At 40.7% G+C, this 23,944-nt stretch overlaps 1 protein-coding gene and 1 long non-coding RNA gene across 6 annotated transcripts in view; one reads left to right on the top strand and one right to left on the bottom strand.

Annotated features, from left to right (window-relative positions):
• LOC114594113 (uncharacterized) overlaps nt 1–23,105 on the bottom strand; it is an 83,511-nt gene extending 60,406 nt beyond the window's left edge. For both annotated transcript variants that reach the window (XR_003705881.2, XR_003705884.2), the window contains exons 1-2: nt 23,003–23,105; nt 19,858–19,972 (exon numbers count right to left, since the gene is read on the bottom strand). This is a non-coding gene — a long non-coding RNA (uncharacterized LOC114594113). The remainder of the gene's footprint in view (nt 1–19,857; nt 19,973–23,002) is intronic.
• Nucleotides 1–23,662, top strand: part of NKAIN2 (sodium/potassium transporting ATPase interacting 2) — a 432,667-nt gene extending 409,005 nt beyond the window's left edge. For 3 of the 4 annotated variants that reach the window (XM_028723317.2, XM_077926023.1, XM_028723314.2), the window contains 3 exons: nt 7,361–7,417; nt 16,335–16,416; nt 19,900–23,662. In XM_028723317.2, the coding sequence (XP_028579150.2) occupies nt 7,361–7,417; nt 16,335–16,416; nt 19,900–19,909 (149 nt within the window). In that variant the 3' untranslated portion in view covers nt 19,910–23,662. The remainder of the gene's footprint in view (nt 1–7,360; nt 7,418–16,334; nt 16,417–19,899) is intronic. The other variant, XM_028723316.2, reaches the window with a different exon arrangement.
• The last annotated feature ends 282 nt before the right edge of the window (nt 23,663–23,944 follow it).

Below are 23,944 nucleotides of genomic sequence, written 5' to 3'. Positions count from 1 at the left end.
TCTAGAGAAGCACAGTGTGATTGGCCATGCAAATGCCATCTTAGCTCCTAAGAGCAATGTCTTCTTTCAATGTTCACGACTCCATCTTTGGATGTACACACTGGCTTCCCCCAAGCAGCAATATTTGGCTTAAAGCGGGGGTCAGGAAGGCAGAATCCAGTGCAGAGTTTTTGTTGCATTTCAGTATTTTGCATTACTGCTTCTTACTCTGCATCACCTCCCTTGCTTTCTTCCCCTTGTTTTATTTGAAGCAAACACCAAAAAATGGCTGAACTATTAATGCCACAATTACTATTAGAAAACATGATCTGCTCTTTGTGTGACTTCTATCCTCCTTTTCTACTATGAAATCAGATCTTGAGGAATACTTCACCTTGTGACTGTTGTGGTGAAGGACCTTAATAAAAGTAGTCAATAATCAAATATTAATTTAGTAATAAATTAATATATTTATAAAGAAAAGTCTATCTACTGAGTTCAGTTGGGCTTATTCCCAGGTAAGTGTTTGCGTCTCGAGGCCCCAAGACCCACCCCCAAAATAAATACACACAGACACTTATATTAGTTTAAATTTTGGGTCAAATTTTGGCCACAACTTTTTTGAAATACAATCACGTGAGCGGTATTGGCTTAGGCATTGACTCCCCCACTATAACTGACTCCACCTCTCAGGGTGATCGTCCAATGGAGTAAACCAAATGAGGGAGCTAGGTCTATGAGGACCAACCTAAGCTCACCCCGGGGTTCCTGTGGTCCTGGCATGGCCCTAGCCCCTCAAGCGGACTTCGGACGAGATCCAGGACCCCCAGATTCCTTTAACGGAATACCCAATTCCTGGAGGGGCAGGTGATGGCCGCACCTCCCCTCCCCACAGTCCAACTGAGCCAATGCCTAACCGCCACCTTACAAGTTGTGACGATTTGCTAAGGGGTAGGCAAAAACCAAATGGCTAAAGCCAATCTGCCAAATGGAAAAATTCCTACCCAGCCCCTGTTCCAAAACAGGTGACCCAACCAAAGCAAGGTCAAGCGACTCTACCTAAACTAAGGACGGTGGGCGGGTGTTCAACAGTGTGAAGCAAGTACCCCTCCTTGAGTCACACTGCTGTTTTTAAAGCCCCTGGGATCATGCCGCCCACTGGCTATTGGCTAAAATCGCCTGGCGTGATCCCAGGGAAATGGCCAGGACTCCTTGCTCCTTCCCTCCATTTTAACCCTGTCAGGTGAGCTCTTGGGTCCTGCACGCAACCAGGACCCTCTGTTATGAGGATTCCATTTGTAGGAGTATACCTTAATGCCTCAATTCTATATATACTTTCTTGGAAATAAATCTTATTAGAACCAGGCAGAGGTCCTTCTCAGTAGTGGCACCCGCCCTGTGGAACACCCTCCCATCAGATGTCAAGGAAATAAACAACTATCTGACTTTTAGAAGACATTTGAAGGCAGCCCTGTTTAGGGAAGTTTTTAATGTTTGATGTTTTATCATCTTTTTACTATTCTGCTGTGAACCACCCAGAGTGGCTAGGGAAACCCAGCCAGATGGGTATGGTATAAATAAAAAAAGTAGTAGTAGTATTTCAGAGTAACGTGATTAGGAGCTGGTTGAACACTGCCAGCCTAAATTCACTTACTGGAGAGGAAGTCCCGTGAAAATCAGTGGGACTTGCTTCAGATGTAGTAAATCAGACAGAAAGGTATATAACATTAAATCTTCTGATTTGTTTAGTTCATACTTGCTGATCCATGCCTTGCTGATTTCTTGCTGAACATGTTCCAGGACACTAAATACCAATATCTGTTAATGTGGATGCTCAATATTTCTTGGGAATCCATACTAGACTGGGTTAAAGTGTTGTTAGAATGTGAATTTCTTCCAGCCATTTAAGCCACACCTTATAGTGAAGCATGCATTTTAATCCATGTCAGTGACTTTTAGTGCAGACCTAGGAATGTCGTTTATTCCGCATTAATGCATGTTGCACATCTGACATAATAATTTAACAAGTATCTTTTTTAACTTACTGATACTGAAGATTGCAATATTATGCTACTCATGTTCTAGTGCATTCTAATGTTGCACTAAAGATGCAAAGATGTTATATTTTCTGTCTTTAAATTTCAGTAACTGATAGCTGTACATCACACCCCCTTCAGACAACTGATCCAGGGACAGTGATTGCATGTGGCAGCAGGCTCTGTTCTGAATTTATGCATGTTCAGTGGAACAGGAACACTCACCTTTTCAAAATGCTGAGTTTGCTATTTAAAGCCCTTCATGAGGCACGACTGTGGCTCCAGGGGAAAGGGTCTTCTCAGTAATGGCACCCCAGCTGTGGAATGATGGCATTGCGGCACCTAAGACCTTTGCATTTTTTCCAGGCTTTTAAAGAGCTTCCAGGTGGCAGTTTAGGATTATAAACATTGAGCTATTACAGACTAGTCATTGACAACAGGCTTTATTATTACAGGATTTTTCCTGGAAAGGGTTCATCTTGATTAAACAGGGGAAAATACAGGTTGACAATTTAATGACAATGACACCATGCAGATGAAATAAATTGCATGCGTGAGGAGCACCTTTCTGAAAAGCACCCTTAATTTCTATCCTTTGTTTTTATGCTGTTTTTGGGGGGGGGGGTGTTTGTTTTTTGTTTTTGTTTTTTGCAGACTGGTTTTATACTGCTGTTTTATGCTGTGGTATTTTTACATTCTTGTTTTAATTTGTTTGATTGTGATTTAAACTTTTTGCATGCTGCCCTGAAAGCTGGTTGAAGGGGAGTACATGAAAATAATACACCCACACAAATTATATGAGAGATTGGGTATACAGCAGGGTCCCCAGTGATAGGAGACAAGCTCATGGGCAGTTGATTTGTGTGTACACTGCCTGTGTGTTCTCACATTCTTCTGAACCCAAGTAAAGTAAGAGATGGAGCTTGCTGCTTTGAGGCTGCTCCTTTCTCCCAGACTCTGGATCAGTTGTCTCTATAGGGCTGCTTGTGTTTATACAATGGTGTATATACATTTACTTAGGCTTTTCCCTTCACACTTCTTCTGAGTCTTTGATCTACTCCGTAGTTGGTATTCCAGACTTTTATACAATGTCAGTGCTAAATGCCCCACTCAGTCAGTCAGTCAGTAGGACATAGCTGAAAAATAAACAGTTGAACACTGGACTCTTTCTTTAAAAGCTGTAAAACTAGGATGCAAAAGAGAGATACAGAAATAGACAGCAAACATTGCATTGTCAGGGGAGTAGTTTGTTATATGGATCCATGTTCCTGTTTTGTATGCATTTCCTCCCTCCCTTCTCCTCAGGGATCCTTTTATGTGGCCAGAATAATTCAAGATCATGCAGAATTTGCAGCCTAACAAACTAGAATGCTCTGAGATTACTATCGCTTACATTGTTTTGGTCCTATAAATGGTTCCTTGAGGCACAGAAAAACCAAACCAAATGTATGCATGTATTTGAAGCTCTAACACAATTTCAAAAGCTTGAATATTTTCCCCAGCAGTTCAGCAAGCCTTTAATAAGAAATCATGATGTTGGGGGAAAATGAGAAAGGTTATCGGAGCAATCCTATACTCACATAACCTCAGGTCTGGAGATATACTGCTGTTACAGCCAACATATCTCGTGTTTACTAAGTCCAGGTGGGGAGGGGAGGGTAAGAAACCCACAACTGGAAAATTCAAAACAGCATAAAAGTGACAGATATAACCCCAGTGTCCAAAAGAACACTGCCAAAGCCCTCCAGTTAGTTGGAAATGGTGTCATCTATAGCACCCACATGCTACCCACAGGTGGCAGGAGCCAGCAAACTGTTGGCAATGGGGAAAAACACACTGCAGTTCATTGCATCACTATACAGCATACAAGATGATGCTGAAGCAACCTCACACCATCAGCCCCAGTGGCTTAGCCAACAATGACCCTGCTACTGCTAGGCAATCTCCATCTCTATAGACAAGGGTTCAAATCCACTTATGTTCCTCTCATTTACTTTTTTATGAGCACAACACACACAGCCTGCAGTGGCTCACTCTATAGGTCCCAGGGTTGGGAAGCAGGAGAGTTCAAGCCCCAGCAAGGGAAAAGGGAAAATATGGCTCAATTCTTCTCTTGCATGCCTGGCTTTAAAAAAAAAATGTCATGGTGCCTCAAACTTACACTGCAGGCTCCACAGAACAGCTCCCTAACAACTCAGCCACAGCAGCAGGCATCGGACACCTCCTAGAGTATCCTATCTTTCTGCTCCCCTCAGCCTCAACCCCGGGAGTGCAGAAGCTGCAAGATGAGTCCTGGTTGGATAGAAGAGGCCATGGTTTCAATGCAGGGAATACATGGTTCAAAGCCAAGGTATAACACCAAACCCCAGACACACCTGAGCCAATTGGAACACCACACGGACCAATGCCCACCCCTTTTGGTCCATTCCTGGTAGCCCTTGTGACCAATGGAACCCTGCCCTGATATCTTGCCTAATAGGCTGACACTACTAGGTATGATCCCAGCAGGTAACATTACCTATCTCCATTTTCTCCCACATCCTCAACTCATAGCACCCTCGCAGCAGCCTTCATTCCACTTGTGGTCCCTGATATGCCTGCTCCCTCGCTGTCCATGTGTCTGACCGAGCAAAGACAGAAGAGAGTCATTGCCCCTAGCCCATCAAGCCTTACAGTCCCATGCCAGTCTGGCATAGGGGTGCCTAGTAACAGGATGCGGGAGAGAGAGTAGCAACTTCATTGCGCTCAGATGGAGGATCCGGAAAGGGGAAAGCATACATGTGGAGTTAGCACACCCACAGGTCCCCTGTGTCTTGGACAGTGCCTCAACAAACAGCAAGGGTAGCAAGTTTCATGTCCCCTATGGCATCTACAAGAATACAGGAACCTGACTAAAACAAGTAGGTTAACAACCCCATGGAGGAACATTCAGGAGCATCCCAGTCACTGCTGCTAGTTATGGGGTAGGTCTCATCTGCATGGAATGGGGGTGGGGGTAAGGGCGCGGGAGTAAAGGCGCTTCCAGACAAGCTATTTATCGAGCATTCATTCTGATTTGCTTGCAGGTAGATTAGATGGCTTTTGGTGTTCACAAATGCTCATAAATCTTTGCAGGGTGGATTAGATGACATTGTGTGAAAGCAAGTGTTATGCCACACTGCCCAGTATATTATATCACTTTCCTTATTGCAAAAAGCCATCATTTGGGTAAGCGGGTTCATTGCACAAGACCTCCCAATCAGCTCAAGTTGTGCAGCCTGAATTTGCTGGCATGTGTTTGCATGCCACCTGAAAATGGTGACTGTCTGGAAGTGCCAGGAGAGCAAGGAGAAGCAGGAAGCAGTTGGACCCTATGGTCCCTGAACCTGAGTACACAGCAGATGCTTGTGAGGGAAGCAGAGATCTAGTGGATCCAGGGCTACCTCTCTACCTCATCCCCCTACCTCACCTCAGAGTACTTCGTTTCAGGAGTGCTGAATGCCAACTGCTGTCAGTGGTAGATACTTGCCTGTGGAGCTTTCCATGGGCACAGCAGAGGCTTCCTTAGCAAGCATGGGTGTTACACCTGCAGACCTTTCTGCCAGCAGAGGCACCCACCTATCCTGTGAATTAAGATTGCTCTGTCCAATGTCCTAATGTTTCGAGAGCCACAAATAGACCAGCCTGGTCACAGACATAAGCAGACACCTTGATTTGTTGACAAGGTGTAACTGTGAGAAACCTAAACTTAAAGCTCAGCTGAGGTGCAGCTGGTTTAAATAATAGCAAGCAATTAGGCTGAAGACAAAATCAGCGGTGGCATTTTATAATTACAATTAATTTAAAGGTTAATTTCCTTTGGTGCTAAAATCTTATTTAAAACATTTACCAGGAAAGGAAATTAGGATGTTACTATTAAGATGCATGGAGTGCTTCTGGGAATCCATGCCTATTATCAGTAGAAAATTAGGTTAGGCTCAAAGTGGGAATTTCAATTCATTTTAGTGTATAATAGGTGGCGATCAGGGCCTTGAGTTGGTGGGTTTTGGTTAGGGAGACTGTAAGATTTGCATTTCTTTTGTTTGAGGGATTAATTGCAAATGTTTTTAACAAAGGGGCTGGTTTAATACGTGAACAAGCACAACATGAAAAGAAAATTGGTTATGGATTGCTGCCTTCCTAACTAATGAAGTTGATGTTAAGGAAATCCCTGAGAGACATAGATGTGCTATGAAAAAATATTAATAAATAGATTCACACACTGAAAGTGGTGCTGTCACTACCTTCCTATATGTTAATTTTCCTTTTCCCTTATTACCTGGTCCATCCCTCCCCGAACATCCATCACCATCTCCTAAGGGAGCTGCCAAGCCTGTGTTTCAAATATGTCTAAATAATAGTGGTGCTTTGATGGAAGAAACGTTTGCATTGGTTTCTCATCATCATAACAGAATACTGTTTAATAAAATCAATTCCTGATCACTATAAGCGAAGAGGGATTGTGATCACCATGAATTTTACTATGTTTTATGTTTTTCTTCATCTGTCATATAGTCCTATTACATGAAATATTTTTTAAAATGACTATCTTTTAATGGCAGGGGAATCTTCAGTAGAAATAAACCGCAGCCTTGAATGGTTGGCAAATGTCACGAGCAGTTATAAAAAACCCCACCTTTTAGAAAGAAATAAATGTTACAAGCTAACTCTTTAAAATTAAAAATTGTAGATTCAGCTAATAACATAACATAATAATTGTTTTAGGATTGTAGTAACTGGGAGATTTCTTTAACCTGATTAATTTGCCTCAGTCATTTCTGCTGTTATTCCTCATATTGTTCCTAGCTGGTACTGTCATAACAATAACCAAATGCAAACCGGGATGTAAAGACTGGAAGTGTATTGGGGATTCCAAACCAGGGTTTCAAAGAAACCTTAGCCATGGCCAGCAAAGGTCAGATGTAACGCCAAACTAGGGTTTAGGGAGGCAAAAAGAATTCATACGGTGTAAAAGAAGAGAGCTGGGGGGGGGGGTGCAGTACCATAACCTGCTTCTGATTGCTAAACCGTGGCTAACCTTTGGGTAGCATTACATTGCAGCAGCCCTAGGCAGCAAATCTAGGATTCCTGGGTGATATAAGCCCACATCCCCATGGCCACAAAAAGTTATGCATCTCCCACTACATAATGCTTTATTTCTCATACCCTTCATCCACCCCCAAAAATAACTTTTGAAAACTTAATGGGCTAATGCAGCTAAAGCAGCATCCAGGTCTTTAATAAATATTTCTTTAAAAATGCACTGCCTAGCAAAATTCTATTTCTCTCAAACTCTCATCTGAGTTTTGGCCTGCTAAAATTTACAGCTGAATACCCGATGATGGGAGGAAGAATGGCCTACTGGCTCCCTGGAGCAAACCAGAGTATGTATTCCTTTAAAAATTTGAATGTTTTCTTAGAGTCTCCTTTGTTCAGGAGGTTTGGTTGGGGGGGGGGGATCCTTGCAGGGCCTTTTCTCTAGTGCTTCTTACCCTGTGGAATCAACTCACCTCTGATATTTTCCTTAGTTTGACCCTTCTAGTACTTCACAGTCACTAGTAGGAGACATGCTTGTTCAGAGTGTTTTTGAAGGGATTTTATGTCTTCTGTTTGCGGGGAATTTTTAAATGTTTGACCTGTATGTGTATTTTTATTGTCTTTGATGTTGTTCTGTTGCCTTTATATAAGCTGATTCTTTGGTAGACAGAACAGGATAAAATGTTTGCATAGACTACATTTTTGCATGTATATATTGTTGTCTGCCACCCCAATCTCCAAGTGGTGTGCAATTCCAGGGGTTCCAGGTGCTTACACCAGGGTTCAGTGTCCTTGTAATGAGGGGCAGTGGAGACTGTGATGTCCTTATAATACGTGGCTTATTTACACATATATATAAGCTGAGGCTACAATGGAGGGTCTCACAGCATTAACACCGCAGAAGGTCTTGCTTCTCCCATCATCACAGCAGAAATCCAGCATTACTCTCTCCCTCTCAGGCTTCTGCCTGCAGCCTGCTTCCTACCAGCTCTCACAAACACAAGACTGGCTATTGTCCTTCTCACTACCAGCCAAGTGAGGGAAGGAGCCCATCCATTTGCCCTCCAGCACAAAGATTCGTACTTGGGGTCATTACCAAAATATTGCACAGAGGTATTACGTAACTGGTCTATGCCTCAAAGTGACCAGCCTCTCTTTTACACTCTCTCTCTCTCTCTCTCTCTCTCTATGCTATCCTTTGAAATGTGCACTTATCTGAATTGTGTAATGCAGTTCTCCAATCAATTACAAAACTCTATTCCAGTATTTCTACAGCGATTTGATTTGTGCTAAAACAATTGATCGATTGCTTAATTTTATTGCAGGAATTGTAATTATGAAAATAAGTATCCCTTTGACCATAATATCTCCAACTTTTTCATACATTTGATTTTAATTTTGCTTTTATTTGATGGGCTGCTCTATTTTTGTTTGCTTTTTTTTCATGAGACTCTGGGGCTTCTTGAAAGTGTATCTAGGGTTCCTCAGTGAAATCAGTAATAGTGTAGACAAGCCTCCCTGAAAGACAGCTGGCTCTGTTCACAACTTATCTTGCCCTGTAATCTGAGAAGTTAGGGGGATGTTTGGTGTCTTCTAGAGCACATGTAGTTTATATGGGCAACACTGAAGTTCAACAGAGCTTACCAGTGCCCTGCAGGAATTGAGTGTGTACCCTAGGACAAAGCCCAGGGTTCTCTGTGGCACACAACAGCTTCATGGGAGATTGTCAAGGGCTCCTCTACAGCCAAGTCAATAGGGAAATTGCTTTAGATTCTGTCTCACTTTTGGTCCTCAGAATTCTCCTTCTCCTGCTGGAGTTTTCCTCCAGCAGTTGTAGCTCTCTCTTTCCTCCGACCCCCTTCTTTATCTCTTTACTTGTCCAGTAATAAGCTAGCCTACAGCAATCTCCTGCTAACAATTTGTTCCATTAGGGACACAATGATCCTACCATGCTTGCATTTCCTCTAGATGACACTGATTGGGAACAACCTGCAGATTTTTCCAGGCTATTTGAAGCATCTTGGCAGTTTGAAAGTCCTTCAGGGGCAGTTTTAGAATGCCCCATGTGTAAAATGGTGCATTATAGTGGAAATTGTCCTAGAAATATCCTAGCTCAACTGAAACTTGATTCAGGAAGGGAAAAGAATATATATATTTGCATGTATCATATTTCCTCATGGAGGTCTTTATTATAGGCTGTTAACAATACTTTGCATTTATAAAAAGTTCCATGTTCATAGACCAGTAGATTCTGCATGCATTTGTGTGTTGGGGAAAATTTGTGTAGACTTTTGCAGCACTGAACGTACCTGTAGCAAGGAAAAATAGAGACCCAAAAGGCATTGTTTGCTGTGGGTTTTCAAGCATGCTGGTGGTATAGGTACTATGTCGATGAGCTCTAAGGCAAAAAGCAACCAACAGACTTTCCAAACCAAAATGTGCAGTTGCTTATTGCTGTAAGTATTTTTTCCCCACATGTAACATTTCTTTGGTCAGGAAATTACTGTAACTTTTGAGTTACAGGCCAATGTATGCTACTGGAAAGATTTGTTTCCCTCATCGTTTGAGACCCAGTAAAGCCCAGTTTATTTTAAATATTTGAATATTTGTGGGATTTTTTCCCTCTCTTGATGTCAAATGAAACTTCAACGACAACATCAACATATTTATTAAGTCAAAAGTAAGAATAAGTGTGCAAGAAAGGAAAGTTTACATGATGTGCAGCCCATTCCTGCGCATGTTTATTTGGAAATAGGTCCCAGGGTTCAATGGGATTTACTCCAAGTAAGTGTGCTGGGGGGGCAACTATTCCAAAGATGTGTATGTGAATAAAGGTTTAGTTTGGTTTTAGATTGTAAAATGGTTGCTTTTTGCTTTAGACATTCTTCTACATAGGAGAGTCAAAAGTTCACAGGAGAAAGGAAAAACTGTTCTGAAATCAGGTTCAGTGAAGATGGTTACCGTAAATTACTACAGTATTTCATCTATTGTCAAAAGGTTACTATATACTGATAGATTCTTGTTTTTTGGTTGTTTTCATTAACTACTTTTCAGTTAAAATTTGTACACTAATTTTGCAGACATTTCATGACTCTGATTTGGCAAATGTTCAATCTAAACATTTAAGACTTCTCTTTTTCTTTTTTAAAATTCTAATTATAAGTATCGTTGTGTAGTTTTAATAGAAACAAAAAATGAAAGTTCACAAGAGACTAATGTGCACAGGAGAGTCAGAGTTTCAGCCTATGAACCTGGCAATTAAGGAGAAATAGAAACATAATCAAGATTTGACTCTCCGCCTGTTGGCTAAAAGGTTGAGAGCAAAAATACTGTAAAGCTAGTAAGTTAAAGAATGCAAGAGTTGCAGGAGAGAGAAAGGAGCAAAACACTAAGACGAAGGATCAGAGAACCCAATTGGGACATTATAGCAGAAAGGAGCCAGGAAAAGTCCACAAAGGGACCCAAAAGCTGAACCCATAAGAAACAGTGTAGAACAGTTTTGTATGCGTTTCTCTGTTATATATATATTCTAAAAGCATGTTTTCTGAAACTGCCTCTAAGTGTTGCCTCACTAAGACACTAAGTAAAAGCATAGCTTATTTTAGGGAGGGGTCCCTGAAGCCTTCACACCTGTGTGCCTGTGCCATATTACTTTGTGGATGTAAAGAGGAGGGAGAATACATTGAATTTGTGGCAGTGGTGAGGACGATGGGTCGGTTTGGCTATTTTTGCTTTCTTCCCTTCCCTCTCATAGTGTAGACCACAACAGCCCATGGTGCCACTATGTCTGAAGTGTGACTTCTGGGCCGCTATATGACTAGGGAAGGAAGACTCAAGAATTGAATCTACATCTGTGAATCAAGTCTTCCATTGTCCCTCTTCTCTGATCTGAGCTTTTTAATAGCTGTGTGTGTTCACATTTGATACCTGGAAAGGGAGAAATGGGCAGGACAATCCTCACTGTATTCTGCAGGGCTGTAAGTGCTGAATATATCACCAGTTTGGAAACAGTCCAAAGCTCAGGGAAATCTCAGAGAAGGGGAGGGCCTTTATGATACGGATGTTATTTTATTTACATTTTATTGATCCAGAGTTTCTGAAGGAAAATTAAATGAAACTGCCCTCAGTCACAGTCTGTTAAACATATCAAAGTTTTACTAGAAAATCATTTATATGACTATTCCCATGATAATCTTGATCATACAACCTTGCCCTCATCACTGCAACATTTTAATCATTTTAGAATACACGCCTATGCACGTCTAGTCAGAAGTAAGTCCCATTGCATTCAAGTAGGTTTCCTCCCAGGTTACTGGATATGGGGTTGCCACCACAACCAAATTATTTTGTAGAGATGGATATTTAAGGCCAAGTCATACGTTACTTTCCCCCATGCAGAGGTTCATAAATATGGTTCCCGCCTGGTGGCCTCTGCACAATTGGGACTTATTTGAAGTTGGACTTACAGCAGCAATAAGCCAAGCACAGAAATGCTACATGTCTGTGTTGGTGGGACTCCCACACTAAACTCAACACATAAATGTCGTATTCCACTATACATAGCGCTGTCATAAGGAAGCAGTGATTAGCAGCCTCCACACTGAATGGGTGATGTATGATTCAAGTCATCTGATTTCTTTCAGTTCTGTTAACATTTGCTACTAGGCTGACTACTTGGTTGAAAATGAGATGGATGATTGTGTTGTTTTACACCATATTGCTTTCCTTCTGTCTGCCCATCTGCTTTTTTCCAGCTGACTCACTGCTGCCCTTTGTGAGGCCTGTAAAAACCCCACATCTATAACCTGTGCTAATGAAAGCCCTTCTTTTCCGGGGAGTTGCTATTCCTTGTGAAAAAGCTTTTGCAAACATTCCTTCCTACAGATAGCAAAACCCAATTTATGGTATGTTTTAGTGAAGTTGCATAGGTCTGATCCATGTCTTTAGTGGAGGATTTGCTGAGCAGTTGCTGCTACTGCACGCTATTTCTAAAAAATTGCAAAGGTTAGAAGGTGGTTTTGTTTGCTCCAAGAAAGCTACTACCAGGGGAGGGAACAGCTTAGCAAACCTCTGTGTGTGTTCGTGTGTTCCTATTTGCATGAATGCAAACCATTTGTTGGGGGTTTGCTCAGTATGTGCAGTGGTTTTGAAAGTGAGCAGTGGCAATTGCATTAGGTGACTTCAAGACATTTGTATTGGAGTTGCCAACCTTTTGAGACATGTGGGAGCAATTGGGAGAGTGCCATGCAGTAAAGTTTTTTGTAGGGGAACAGTTAGGGCCAAAGATATCAACTTATGAGGGCGATTGGGAAGAGTGATGTTGTATGTGTGAACATCGTGCCTTCCTTTCTAAGTCAGGCAGAAGCTTCCTGGGCTTTGGGAAGAAGGTGTCAGCTTTAATAATTTAATACTCTAATTTACCAGGAACATTTAGGGGACTAGCCTAGTCCCCCTAGTCCACTGACCACATGTCACTGGTTCCATGTACACCAACTCCTCTGGTTACTTCTCTCTCTTCCATTCTTGGGTCACTCTCCCCCAGGCAGACATAAAGAGGGAAAGCGCATGCGCGCACACACACCCTACATCATTTGCTTTTCAAAAAGGTTTGAGTAAAAAGACCGATCCAGTGGAATTAAAATAGATCCTCTTGCTTTTGCATGATTTTACATTGAGTCAACCTCCCCACCCTAACACCATCAAATAAATGCTTAAATTAGTAGACTGCACAGTAAAAATCACAGTGCTTTCCAGGGTTGCTATGGCACAAATGCATCTATCCAAGGCACAGATCCTCCTGAATTATCCAGGGCTCTTAAACAGGATGACAACAAAACCGCCACTAAATGACAGGACACATGAATGGACACAGATTTAAAGATGGTTCTGAGAGGATCAGTCATTAAAATTATGGTGATCTGCATGGATTTTTTTGCTTTGGATCCATTTTTTGTTACCATGGCAGTGTTGGAAAGCACCAGATGCATTATTTTTATGGTTCAGCCAACGAGATAAGTGGTTTGCATGGTGGCGACCCCAAGAGGAGGGAATCTGTTTTGATGAATCTCTCTCTCTGTGTGTGTGTGTGTGTGTGTGTGTGTGAGAGAGAGAGAGAGAGAGAGAGAGAGAGAGAGACCATGACTGATCACTTTTCCCTGCCATTCTCTCTTCCCTGACTCCTGCAGCATCTCACTTTATCCCCCTGCCACTGCCTGTCTCCCCACAGTCTCCCAGATCAGTTACCTTTTCCTCCTACAACCTTGGTCATTCCAATCAGAGCTGAAAGAGGAAGTGGGGAGTAGCTTTTCCCTTCCAGTCTCCCTCCCTTAGCACTACGTGCTTTGGGGGGCGGGAAATAAGGGCACAGTGAGTGGAGGCAGCACTAACTTTCACAGGTGATGTATTGTGCTTACAGGCGCCACATTGGCGATCCCAGCTTTAAAAGCACTAGTTGAAGGATTATGATCTAGAGCCCTATTTTAGCATTGAATTTAGGGCCAACAAAATAGTATGGTAGATTTTTGCAACAATGTTTTTAATGCAACAGTCCCAACATGAGATAATGGTTGATTATCTGAGACTTACATCAAGGCTCAGCTAACAAGGCCTTTTCATCAGACCCAGGCAGTATTTGTCACAAGATAAGTCGCAAGTGCTGCATGATGGTTGTGCAAATCTACCCTTGTCTCCATCAGGATACAAAAGAAATCCTGATTCCCAACATAACAACATGTTGCCCATTGCAAAGTACAGATAAAGACCACAAAGATTCATTTTGTCTTTCTTTAGTGGTAAAGTACATTAACTAAGGCCCATTTGGCAAATATCCAAAATAAGACCTGTGGCATAGTCATTTATAGCATGTGTGGGTACATCTCAAAAACCAGCCTCCTCAACAATAAACTCAATTTCACTCATGTTTTCACCATTGTCACCATTTGTCTCAGGACTGGGTGGCAAATACGCAACCTTGTAAAGAAATGAATCTGTTTTCCCAGGCTTTTGAGGAAGCAGGATTATGATTTCTCTAAAGACACTGTGGATGCATTAATATTTATTACAACAAATAAATTACCATTGCAATCTAATAATATTTTATCCCTTTCTACTGGACTTGAAGGAACAGATGTGAATTATTTATCCCCCAACTAGAAAGTTGCAGTGGACACTTGCCAGCCCATTCTGCTTTATCTGCCGTCTGTCAAAGATACTAATGTGATGTCAGAACAGGCACTTTGACCACTGCTGCCATCTCCAGAGGAGGAATAAATACAGATATACACAGAGGCAACTTATTTAGGCATTAGCATGCCTGAATAATCTACATGTTTTCTGATAAACTAATTGTGCAATCTTGTAAATAGAGGAGTAAATCACATTGGAAACTACCAGTGTGACTTCCAGATAAGCATGCATATGACGGGTCTGTAAGAAATTTTAAAATCATGCCTCCATGAAAGAAGTGACTGTAAGCTTTTGATGTTTCACATCAATGGGATTATGCCTCTGCACTTTCAGATTTGCTCCTGAAGAAACATAGTTAAGAACCCTAACTGGTGGTGATGTTCTTAAAAGATCAAAAGCAACTTTTCAGTGTGTTTGATGAATCAGTTTAGGATTAGAACATCTGTGGTCATTCAGTCAATAAGGTTTATTTATTCAATCCCATGCCAATACTATCAGACATTAGAAGCTGCATGACACTTTTAGTGACCTTTTAGGTTCTGCCAAAATAAAATGCCCAGTAGAAAGGACATCAATTGGCATGGGGTTTGGAGACTATAATAAAGCCACGAGCAACTTTTAGATCAATCTGGTCACCACCACAGATTCAGCAAAACTAAGTAGGAGTGTGTCATGAATAAGGGGGACAAGATTGCATTGTACTGCTAGTTTGCATACATTGTGAACCATCCTTCTGGAACCTCTCTTCTGTGCTCAAGTCTTTATGGACTTACAACATCCTAAAACAGATGCCCACCTCTAGGCTTCTTTTGTGATGGTACTCACCTATACAGAGTACCACCACTTTTCTTGCTGCCCATAGCATCTATTTTATGCTGGCACCCATGGAATGTTTGTCAATATACAAGGACCATTATGCCATTTTTTATGCCCCCAGCCCCCGCAAAGCACTGCACACCCCTTTCCCCATATGAACCTGCCTGGACCCAGAGATTGACTTTTGATGCCCTTCTCTGCATGCTGCCTTCAAGGGGGGTCTGGAGGGGGCAGTAAGAGAACGCATATTTTCAGTGGTAACTTCCTAATTATGAAATGCTTTCCCAAGGGAGGCCCACCAGGTCCCAACTTGGTCATTGTTTCAGTGCCAGACTTTTTTTATTTGCTTATTTTCCTGGGCCCTTGATGGGATGCTTTTATTCTCACTACATTTTTCATATGTTTATGCTTTTATATTATTGCTATGTTGCTGTATTTTATTCATCTTGTAAATCTTTTGGGGATCTTGTTGTGGCGAGTAATTCACAAATTCAGTAACCTAACCATTCTGCTGAAGAATCTCCCAGAATTCTAGTACTCAGGCCATCCAAAGCAACTGACTAGAAGCAAAAAAAGAATCACTTTATGCTATGAAATTCATTGCCACAGAACATTAAAACTAACAAGTAGTTAGTAGTGATAGTTTCCTTGAGTACCTGACAGAATAAATTAGGAAGATGGCATATAAATTCACTGGTTCCAAAGCAGTCTACTGGAACAAAGAAACAATGCAATTGTGCTCCCTTGGAAAATATAAGGTCTGACCATGTCCATCTAGGCTGTCTTTAGCACTTACTGGAATTCACAGGTTCCTTGTAAAACCTGGGATAATTTTTCAAAGAGCATAGATCCATTTCCTTTCATCTGTTGCTCACAGAACCAGTGTGGCAGCCTGATGTGACACAATAATCGCAACCAGTTAAAACATGGAGGCTGCAAATTATTGGTTTACAGCCTCCAACAAATGTGTAATTTATACATTCCAGTCAGGTGGGCTGCTCATAAACAAGAAGAGCAATGGTATATAGATAAATTGTTATAATCTGTGACTGGCACGCTGATGAAAACTTGCTCTCTATATAGTCATTACCCTGTAGATCCTGTACTTTGTTTGCATTCTCCAGAATCAATCACTTCCATTTTAATAAACTATTAAGGGCGGGGGAGGTTAGCCAATGTAATATGCATGAAAGCTTGTTTTAAAAGGAAAATGCCTATCACTTCTGAGAATGTCAGCAATGAATGCAATTTCCTCCTTTTCAGTTGACTTCATAGGTGGATTTGACTCTTACGGCTATCAAGGCCCACAGAAGACATCTCATTTACAGCTACAGCCCATGTATATGTGAGTACCTAGCTTTCAAGTTACTCTATCAACTGCTAGATGTGTATTAATGATTTAAAAAGTAGCACTTTTTAGGGAATGTCCAAGAACTCCTTTAAAAGTACATCCGCTTGATATGCATTACTTACATTACAATGCTGTTGTATGAGTAGGGAATCTCAGGTTTGTATTTTTCCACATGGAATGCACTGAATGCCATTTCCAGCAACAGCCAAGCATATTCACCGCTTGCATGGAGAGTCCATGAAATTTTACCATCTACATCATCTTTCAAACAACTATTCCTGCGGATCTTTCTCTCCCAGCAGCTTCTCTGTTGATGAAAGTACATTAGCCCTCATTTACCTCTGGGTGAACGCCACAAATAGTGATCCTATTATTATGCTCAGCTGTCAGACTATTTGTGAAACATGGCAGCTTTCTCAAAATACAGTTTCTCATCTGCGTGTGCCCAAAGAAATGCTTTTTCACTTTTGTCACAGTGTTCTACACTTACAAAATGTTATTTCTTCCTGTCACTGTTTGTGGCTCCCAGGTACTCAGAACAATTCAAATCCCATTTCTTCCTTCATATAGTATACCTTGCCATCAACATATGGAGCCTTCTAGCTGAGATATTATCCCATTCTCTTTATGTCCTCTGCTTTGAGAGTAGCTGATTGCATTTACAGAGTTTACAAACACTGGCTGGGAAGAAAGCTGAAGCTGTAGGGCAAAGAAGTCAATATAAATTTTGAAGCTTGTAGTTGAGAACAAGGAAACACAGGAGGAACATCTGAAACTCAGTGCAGGTTTGTTGCCATTTTGCACCAGTACTGCTCACTGACATGTAGGAGATATTGGCTATATGCAGAAGACAACAGAGCTGTTGATATTTCTAGTAAAGCAACAAAGGACACAAATTTATCATATTAGGCATGAGAAGTATCCATGTTGGGAAAGAGAATAGGAGAGACTTCCATTTGCTTACTCTCCTTTCCCCTAACCCACATCAGTAAGACTGCAAGGAGTTCAGAAGCTGTTGGAGAGAACTGTTGTGCTTCTGTCCTGCTTGCAGGCTTCCCAATCTGGCTGGCAAATGTGAGAACAGGATGCTGGACTAGAGACCAGCAGAACCTTTCTTCCACTCATAAGCATTTGCTGCTGCTTTTTTATTATTAAGTGCAGCTTGTCACATCACCCAAACCCAATAAACTGTGGTTAACTGTAACTATGTCTTTTGAAACAAGCCAACATCAAACCATGGTTTATGAAGCTGACTTTTTTTCAACAGGCCACAGCTAAGATTAACCACAGTTTGGGCTGTGTCGTGCTAAAGCTTCCAATCTCCTTCTCATGGCCATGTCAGCAAGCATGTAAGCCCAAGGTTCACCTAGACTCACAATAGTCAGCCACTGTCATAATCCAATAAAACCCTTAAGACCAAATTTATACAGATATTTGTATTTAAATATATAAAATACCATATTATATATATTAAATATATAAAATACCATATACAGATATTTGTATTTAAATATATAAAATACTAATTAAATGTTTTGTGTTGAAATATTTATTTAAATACATTTTATTCTAGCTCAAGATATGCAGTTCTACACATATTTTATCCTAAAGCACATTTTATGCATTTTGGTACTTTTTTTTTTTACTTCTTTTTTTTTGAGCTAAAAGGCCATATAGCAAAACTGAAAAAAGTACTAAATTGAAAGTATAATTATAGGCTTGTTCATGTGCTACCCTGAGAGGTGCGAATTAGGTCACTTTGCTTTAAAATGCAGAGCAAACAAAGTTCTCCTTGTAGGGGATATAGCAGGAAAGCAGTAAGCATTTTAAAGATCATTTCTGAAGGGCTTGGGAGTTGTTTTCTACCCTTCTTGGGGATTTTCAGGATTCTGAACCAGCTGTCATAATCAGCCAAATTTCAAGCAAAATTATGTATGTGTTGATGCATGATCAACTAGCATTCTTGCTTATGCCCCATACATTGCTCCGTGGCATTCTACCATGATAGAGCCTGCTTTCATCTAATTGCACTGAAATACTCTTGACTTGTCAACGAGAGCAACAATATGGAACCACTAGTGCAAAAGATAACTGAACCCCCCATAGAAACTCTGCAACATTGGATTATTAAAAATGCATGCCACCAAATATTTGCATTGTAGAATAAGCAAGTACATGACGTCAATATTTTTGGTAGTCTAGGAAATAATTTGAAGGAGAGAGACGCTCAAATAGACAATAGAAAGCCAGACTCCTTCAGGGCTTCACTATAGAAACATTGGGAGAGAGAGAGAGAGAGAGAGAGAGAGAGAGAGAGAGAGAGAGAGACGGCCGATGACAGTATGTAATATCAAATGCATAATGTGTTGGAAAAATTGCTCAAGAACAGCTCGCCATTACAGAAGAATTTTCCTGTCATTCTCTGAGGAGTTTCAGCCATGAAATGATCTGCCTTCTATACAGAGCCAGTGTCATGAAGGCATGCAGTTTGCTTTATGAAGCAGAATTCCTGCGACTAGTGAGATTCTCAGATCTTATGGCCTGATTAAAACTCATTAGGATTTACTCATTAGGGTCACTTTCCCCCTTCATGTCATTGCTATAATCCGGACATTTACATTAAATCCAATGTTTCTCTTGATGTATTTGTTTCCCAAACAAAAGAACTCCTCTACATCTGAGGCCTGCTGCAGGGCATGGCATCCTTCCTTAATTATGTCATTTGCATTTTCCTCTTCTTCCAGAGGAGAAATGCCAAGGTGCCATGCTGTTGTTTCATTTATAGTACACCAAATGCTTTGCACAACCCCAATGCTGTCATATTTACCTTCGCAAAATGTATGAGGTGGGCTGCATAGCTCCATTTAAATGGATAGCCATTCTGAACAGGGCTAATCTGACAGGGTGACGGGGAGAAGGTAGACCTGAAGCAACACTCACACTGATCATCTATGAGGGAGGGAAAGGCTATAGTGAGGGGGGCTGCTACAGCCCAGCTCTTCTCTCCTCACACTTGACAGATGTGTGAGGCTGTCAACCTCCCTGTGATCTTCGGATGAAGGCAATATTATTATTATTATTATTATTATTATTATTATTATTATTATTATTATTATTATTATTATTATTATCATCATCACAGCTAGTCACCTATTAAGATAGGAGTGTGGAGGGGAAAGGTGGGGCCCAGACTCATACTTGGCATTCTCTCTCTGCTCTCTAACCTGTGATTGTTGGTGCCATTGTCTGAAGGAGATTAGGTGTTTCTTAGAGTATACACATGATTTCCATGAACATCACCTTAAAAGTGTTTGATGAGTTGTGAACTATATATGCCAATGGGCAATGGCATCTAAATCTCTCCTGTATGTATATTATTTTGAAAATTCAACAAAAAATAATCCCCTCAAAAAAGTGTTTGATGGGTATACAAACCTTTGTGCTGATTATATATATATTTCCGTCTCTTTCTTTTAGGTCCAAGTAGAAAAAACAAAGTCTGTGGTTGGGGTCGAAGGACTAGTCAAAGAACTTATTCCAGCACGGCCTCCTGTGGGTGCAAAAGAAGGAAGAAGTCTTAACTTTTCTGTTTCAAAATATAATACTAGAAGAATGCTGGGACACGGAGACCTCACTTTCTCACAAGTACAGACTGCAATGCACAAGATCCTTTCTCTCCCATCTTGGATTTTCCAAATTCTTATACAGAAAGTTCAGAAGGAGAAGCGGTGGCACCATCTTCTGGTCACTGCCTGCCTTCTCTTCCCTTTGCTCCTGCCTCTGAATTATGAAAAATATCTCATCCATTTTGGTTCTGTCTGGAGCCGTGTCCTCTTAGTCAATAAACACTAACGATACCATGATGACCTTGAAACAGAAGTCAATAGACAGCAAGTTGTTTGCCCTAAAGGCTGTATAATACATACTTGCCTTAACCTATCCTAAGTTACACATCAGAGAAATTCGGTGTGGACTTTCTGAAGTAACTTCCTTTAGGCTCAACCATGCTGTTCATTAATTGTTAAAGATTTCTAAGGCTGTGTCAGGTAATAGACTCTGCTCCCCAGTAGTTCCAGAGTTGGCTGTGTAAGAAAACCACCCGCTGGCAGACAGAAGAGGTGCTTTAAGTCTCCAGAAGGGCTGGGATGCAAATACACTTTAAAATACTTCTAACAGAACTGGGCTCTTTGGGGAGCTGGAAAATGCTGAGGGGAAAAGGAACATTTACTAAAGTAATAACTGTAAAGAAACAACAAAAACAGTGCTCCTTAACCCCACTGTTTTTATTTACTGCACTCTAGGTGCTTTTATAAATGACTCTAAATATGTCTTTTACTAATGACAGAGACGTCTGCATTATTTCTATCAGCAGAGGCCAACTGAATATGTATTAACTATGTTTACTCTTTTATAACTTAATTCCAGTTGAAAATCCTATGTAGGTGAGCTTTTTTAAAAAAAGAAAAACCTGCAGCATATAAGATATTTCTTTCTGGGTTTTGTTTTGTTTTTTTAGTTGGGGTGGGAGTAGTTGCGTTGGTAACATTTTTGAAGACCTTTTTGTGATATTTGGGGGATCTGTTGTGTGTTAGAATGTGTATCTTAACTTTCTGTATTATCGTGGCTGAAAAAAAAGCTGTGCTGTTATGTAGTTGGCAACAAGATGCCTTTGGAAACTTTGCTAGTAGATCAATGTCTTTATGAAATACTCTTGGAGTCCTAGAAACGTCTGTTTGTTCTGAATTTGAGCTGTATATTCAGCCACTTCATTGGCTTTTCAATGGGAAGAGATATTTTGCTCAGGATTTTTTGGAACCGGAATTGCCCTCATTTCTTTATTTAAAACTTACATGGGTATTCCAGCTGTAGGCACTTGATGGGGGAGAGGTTCTTCTACAACTTAGCAAATTGCCCATCAAGTCGTCTTCAGGCAACGTTTTTCTACACTTGCCAAATGTTTGCATTCTGTGTGGCCTATAAAAACCATCATTCCCCATGACAACTTTCAAAGTCTGTTCCTATAGAAACACCAGTCCAACTCACTCCACCTCACATTTTTGTATCTTTCAATGGATGTAATATGTCACAGACAAAAATAAATCTGGATGCGTACAGGACAGACATGCACTATAAACATAATCAGATTCCAGCAACTAAAGTGGAATGGATGTAACCAAACTGTACTATGAGGAAATCTGTGTAGTATAGTGGATAATACATGTAAATTTCAAAACTGTATTCCTGCAAGATCAAGCATCCTGCTCTTAAGTAGTTGCATAATTGTATCTACACTGCACTGGTGCAGATTTTCAAGGTGCTCTATAATTCTTGTTGGCTTGTTCGCCATTTTAGGCTCGGACCAGAAGTCACTGTAAACCTAACATTCACTCGCTATCAGTGGAATTAGTCTGGGATATGATGCATGAAGTATTGCATCCTTAACTTTACTTTTCAGATAGGTGAGTTAAGGAGCATGGACCATGTTACATAGTGAAGCAGCAGCAACTCACTGACATTCTATCTCCGCTTATGGGGATAGACACAGCATATCAGCAAACTTATATATGTATTCTGGCTCTGGAGTAGAGTTTTGATCTCCTGAATGCATATCCATAGCTCAGACTCCTGGTTTATTAAAGAATGATGACTATACTTAACTACACAATTTTTGGAGAATCCATTGCTTTATATAGGTTCGATCTTGCTAAACACCATAAAGGCCTAATTACTTTAAAAATAATTGTGTTTATTTTTACTGTTTGTATAATCATATATATATATGGGAGTGTACCAACACCAAGCTTCCTCAAATTCCCTATCAGGAAATGTTTGTGAAGTTTGTGGTTCAGTTCAGTGTTAGCAAATATGAGCAAGCTGGCCAGTCAGCCAGTGCTATTTCATCGGCCTCTAGGATGATGGCACTTCTCTACCTTTGCTTCCCATGCCTGCACCGGTATCTACTAGGAAACAGCCATCTTGCTGCAAATAAATGGTATACTTTCCTAGAATGTATCCTGCTACCCCTGCTGCCAAATATTGCTGTATGTTTTTAAAAGCAACTGCATCCACTGTAGAACAAAGCTGAATGAGAAGAGGGAAGTATGTTCCCTTATTTCCTGTGGGCTGTATCACCCCTAGTGCAAAAGCCTCCATGAAAGATACAGAGTTTCTCGAGCTCATGTGCAGGTTTACAAGGATCCAGACTTGCTCTTATAGCAGCACTAACAGCAAGTGCCAGCTGCTTTTCAGAGTGCAGCGCAATAGTATGACTAGTGAGTGTCCAGAAAGGAGAAGTGCTTGTAGGACAGATGTCGGGTAAGGGAACCACTTTCTCTGCTTTAGTGTGGGCACTGTCCCAACGAGAGATGGGCTTTCACTATAAAAGGGACTCCCAACTGAGTTCTCCTCCTATAGGAATATATTTGGCTAGAACTTCTTTCCCTGAATTTGTCTAGGTGTACTGCAGGCTTCTTCCCTCTAGCAATGCCCCTGGGGAAATGGAGTTGAAAAATGACAGTGAGGCGTTTTATTTCGGTTTGGTTTTTTTGCAAGAGATCAGAGAAAAGAGAAAGCTACTCACATTTAAAATGGATTGGCATGCGGAGGAGCAGAGGCGCCTGGAGGTAAGACGAGAAAGTCGCTGAAGACCATGGTCTTCGAGAAGTGAGATGGTTCTGCTATGACTGTAAGAGGAGAAAGAAGGTTAGAGTGCCTCTTCTCCTAGTGCAAGAGTAAGCAAAAGCAGAGAATTTTGAGGCATTGCGATGAAAATTCTACACTTTCGATGCTGCCATACAAACACAAACACACACACACACACACACACACACACACACACACAATAGGCCTTCATACTTGCTTACATTGCAGCTAAATCACTACCACCAAAACAATTTCAAGACTGTTGACTACTACAGTGGATAAACTAATGGACACATCTGCTATGGAAAGAGTTTTAGAGCACAGTAGTGTGAGAATATCTGAAATGCTGTTGTTGAATTGTACAGCTGTATCCTCCTCAAAAATCCAGTGAAGAATGTTATTTTTCTAGACTGGGCTTTTTGTTGTTATAAATCCAAATATTTAGAAGGCAAGTGTTAACAATCCAAATGTCCTTTTTTTCTTATAGTCATTTGTTAATTCTGAATGTATTTTTAACAGAAGGTGGATTTTTTTTTGACTAACTAGTGTAATTTGCATTTTAAAAAAATAAATGGAAAAATATAGGTTTCCAAGTGTTTCATGGACTCCTGCTGCTTTTCACAAGTTTTATAGATTGCAGTAGATTCTCAGAAGAGCAAAAATACAAAAAGGAACAATCCTATTATATTTACATGAAGGCAATTTTGAGTTGTGCTCCACACAGATGTGTCAGCACTGAACAGAAATTGCCAGGTCATGACATCATTTTAACTCAGTCATAGGTAACTGGTATTTTCATTATCTACTGACACTAAAAGGCTACTTTTACAAGGCTGACTGTAATAGACTCTCTGTCATTTAGAATACGCCTTTTTTATTT

Source organism: Podarcis muralis, chromosome 3, assembly GCF_964188315.1.
Source record: "Podarcis muralis chromosome 3, rPodMur119.hap1.1, whole genome shotgun sequence".
Classification (NCBI taxonomy): Eukaryota; Metazoa; Chordata; class Lepidosauria; order Squamata; family Lacertidae; genus Podarcis; species Podarcis muralis.
This window is presented reverse-complemented; position numbering and strand designations above follow the sequence as displayed.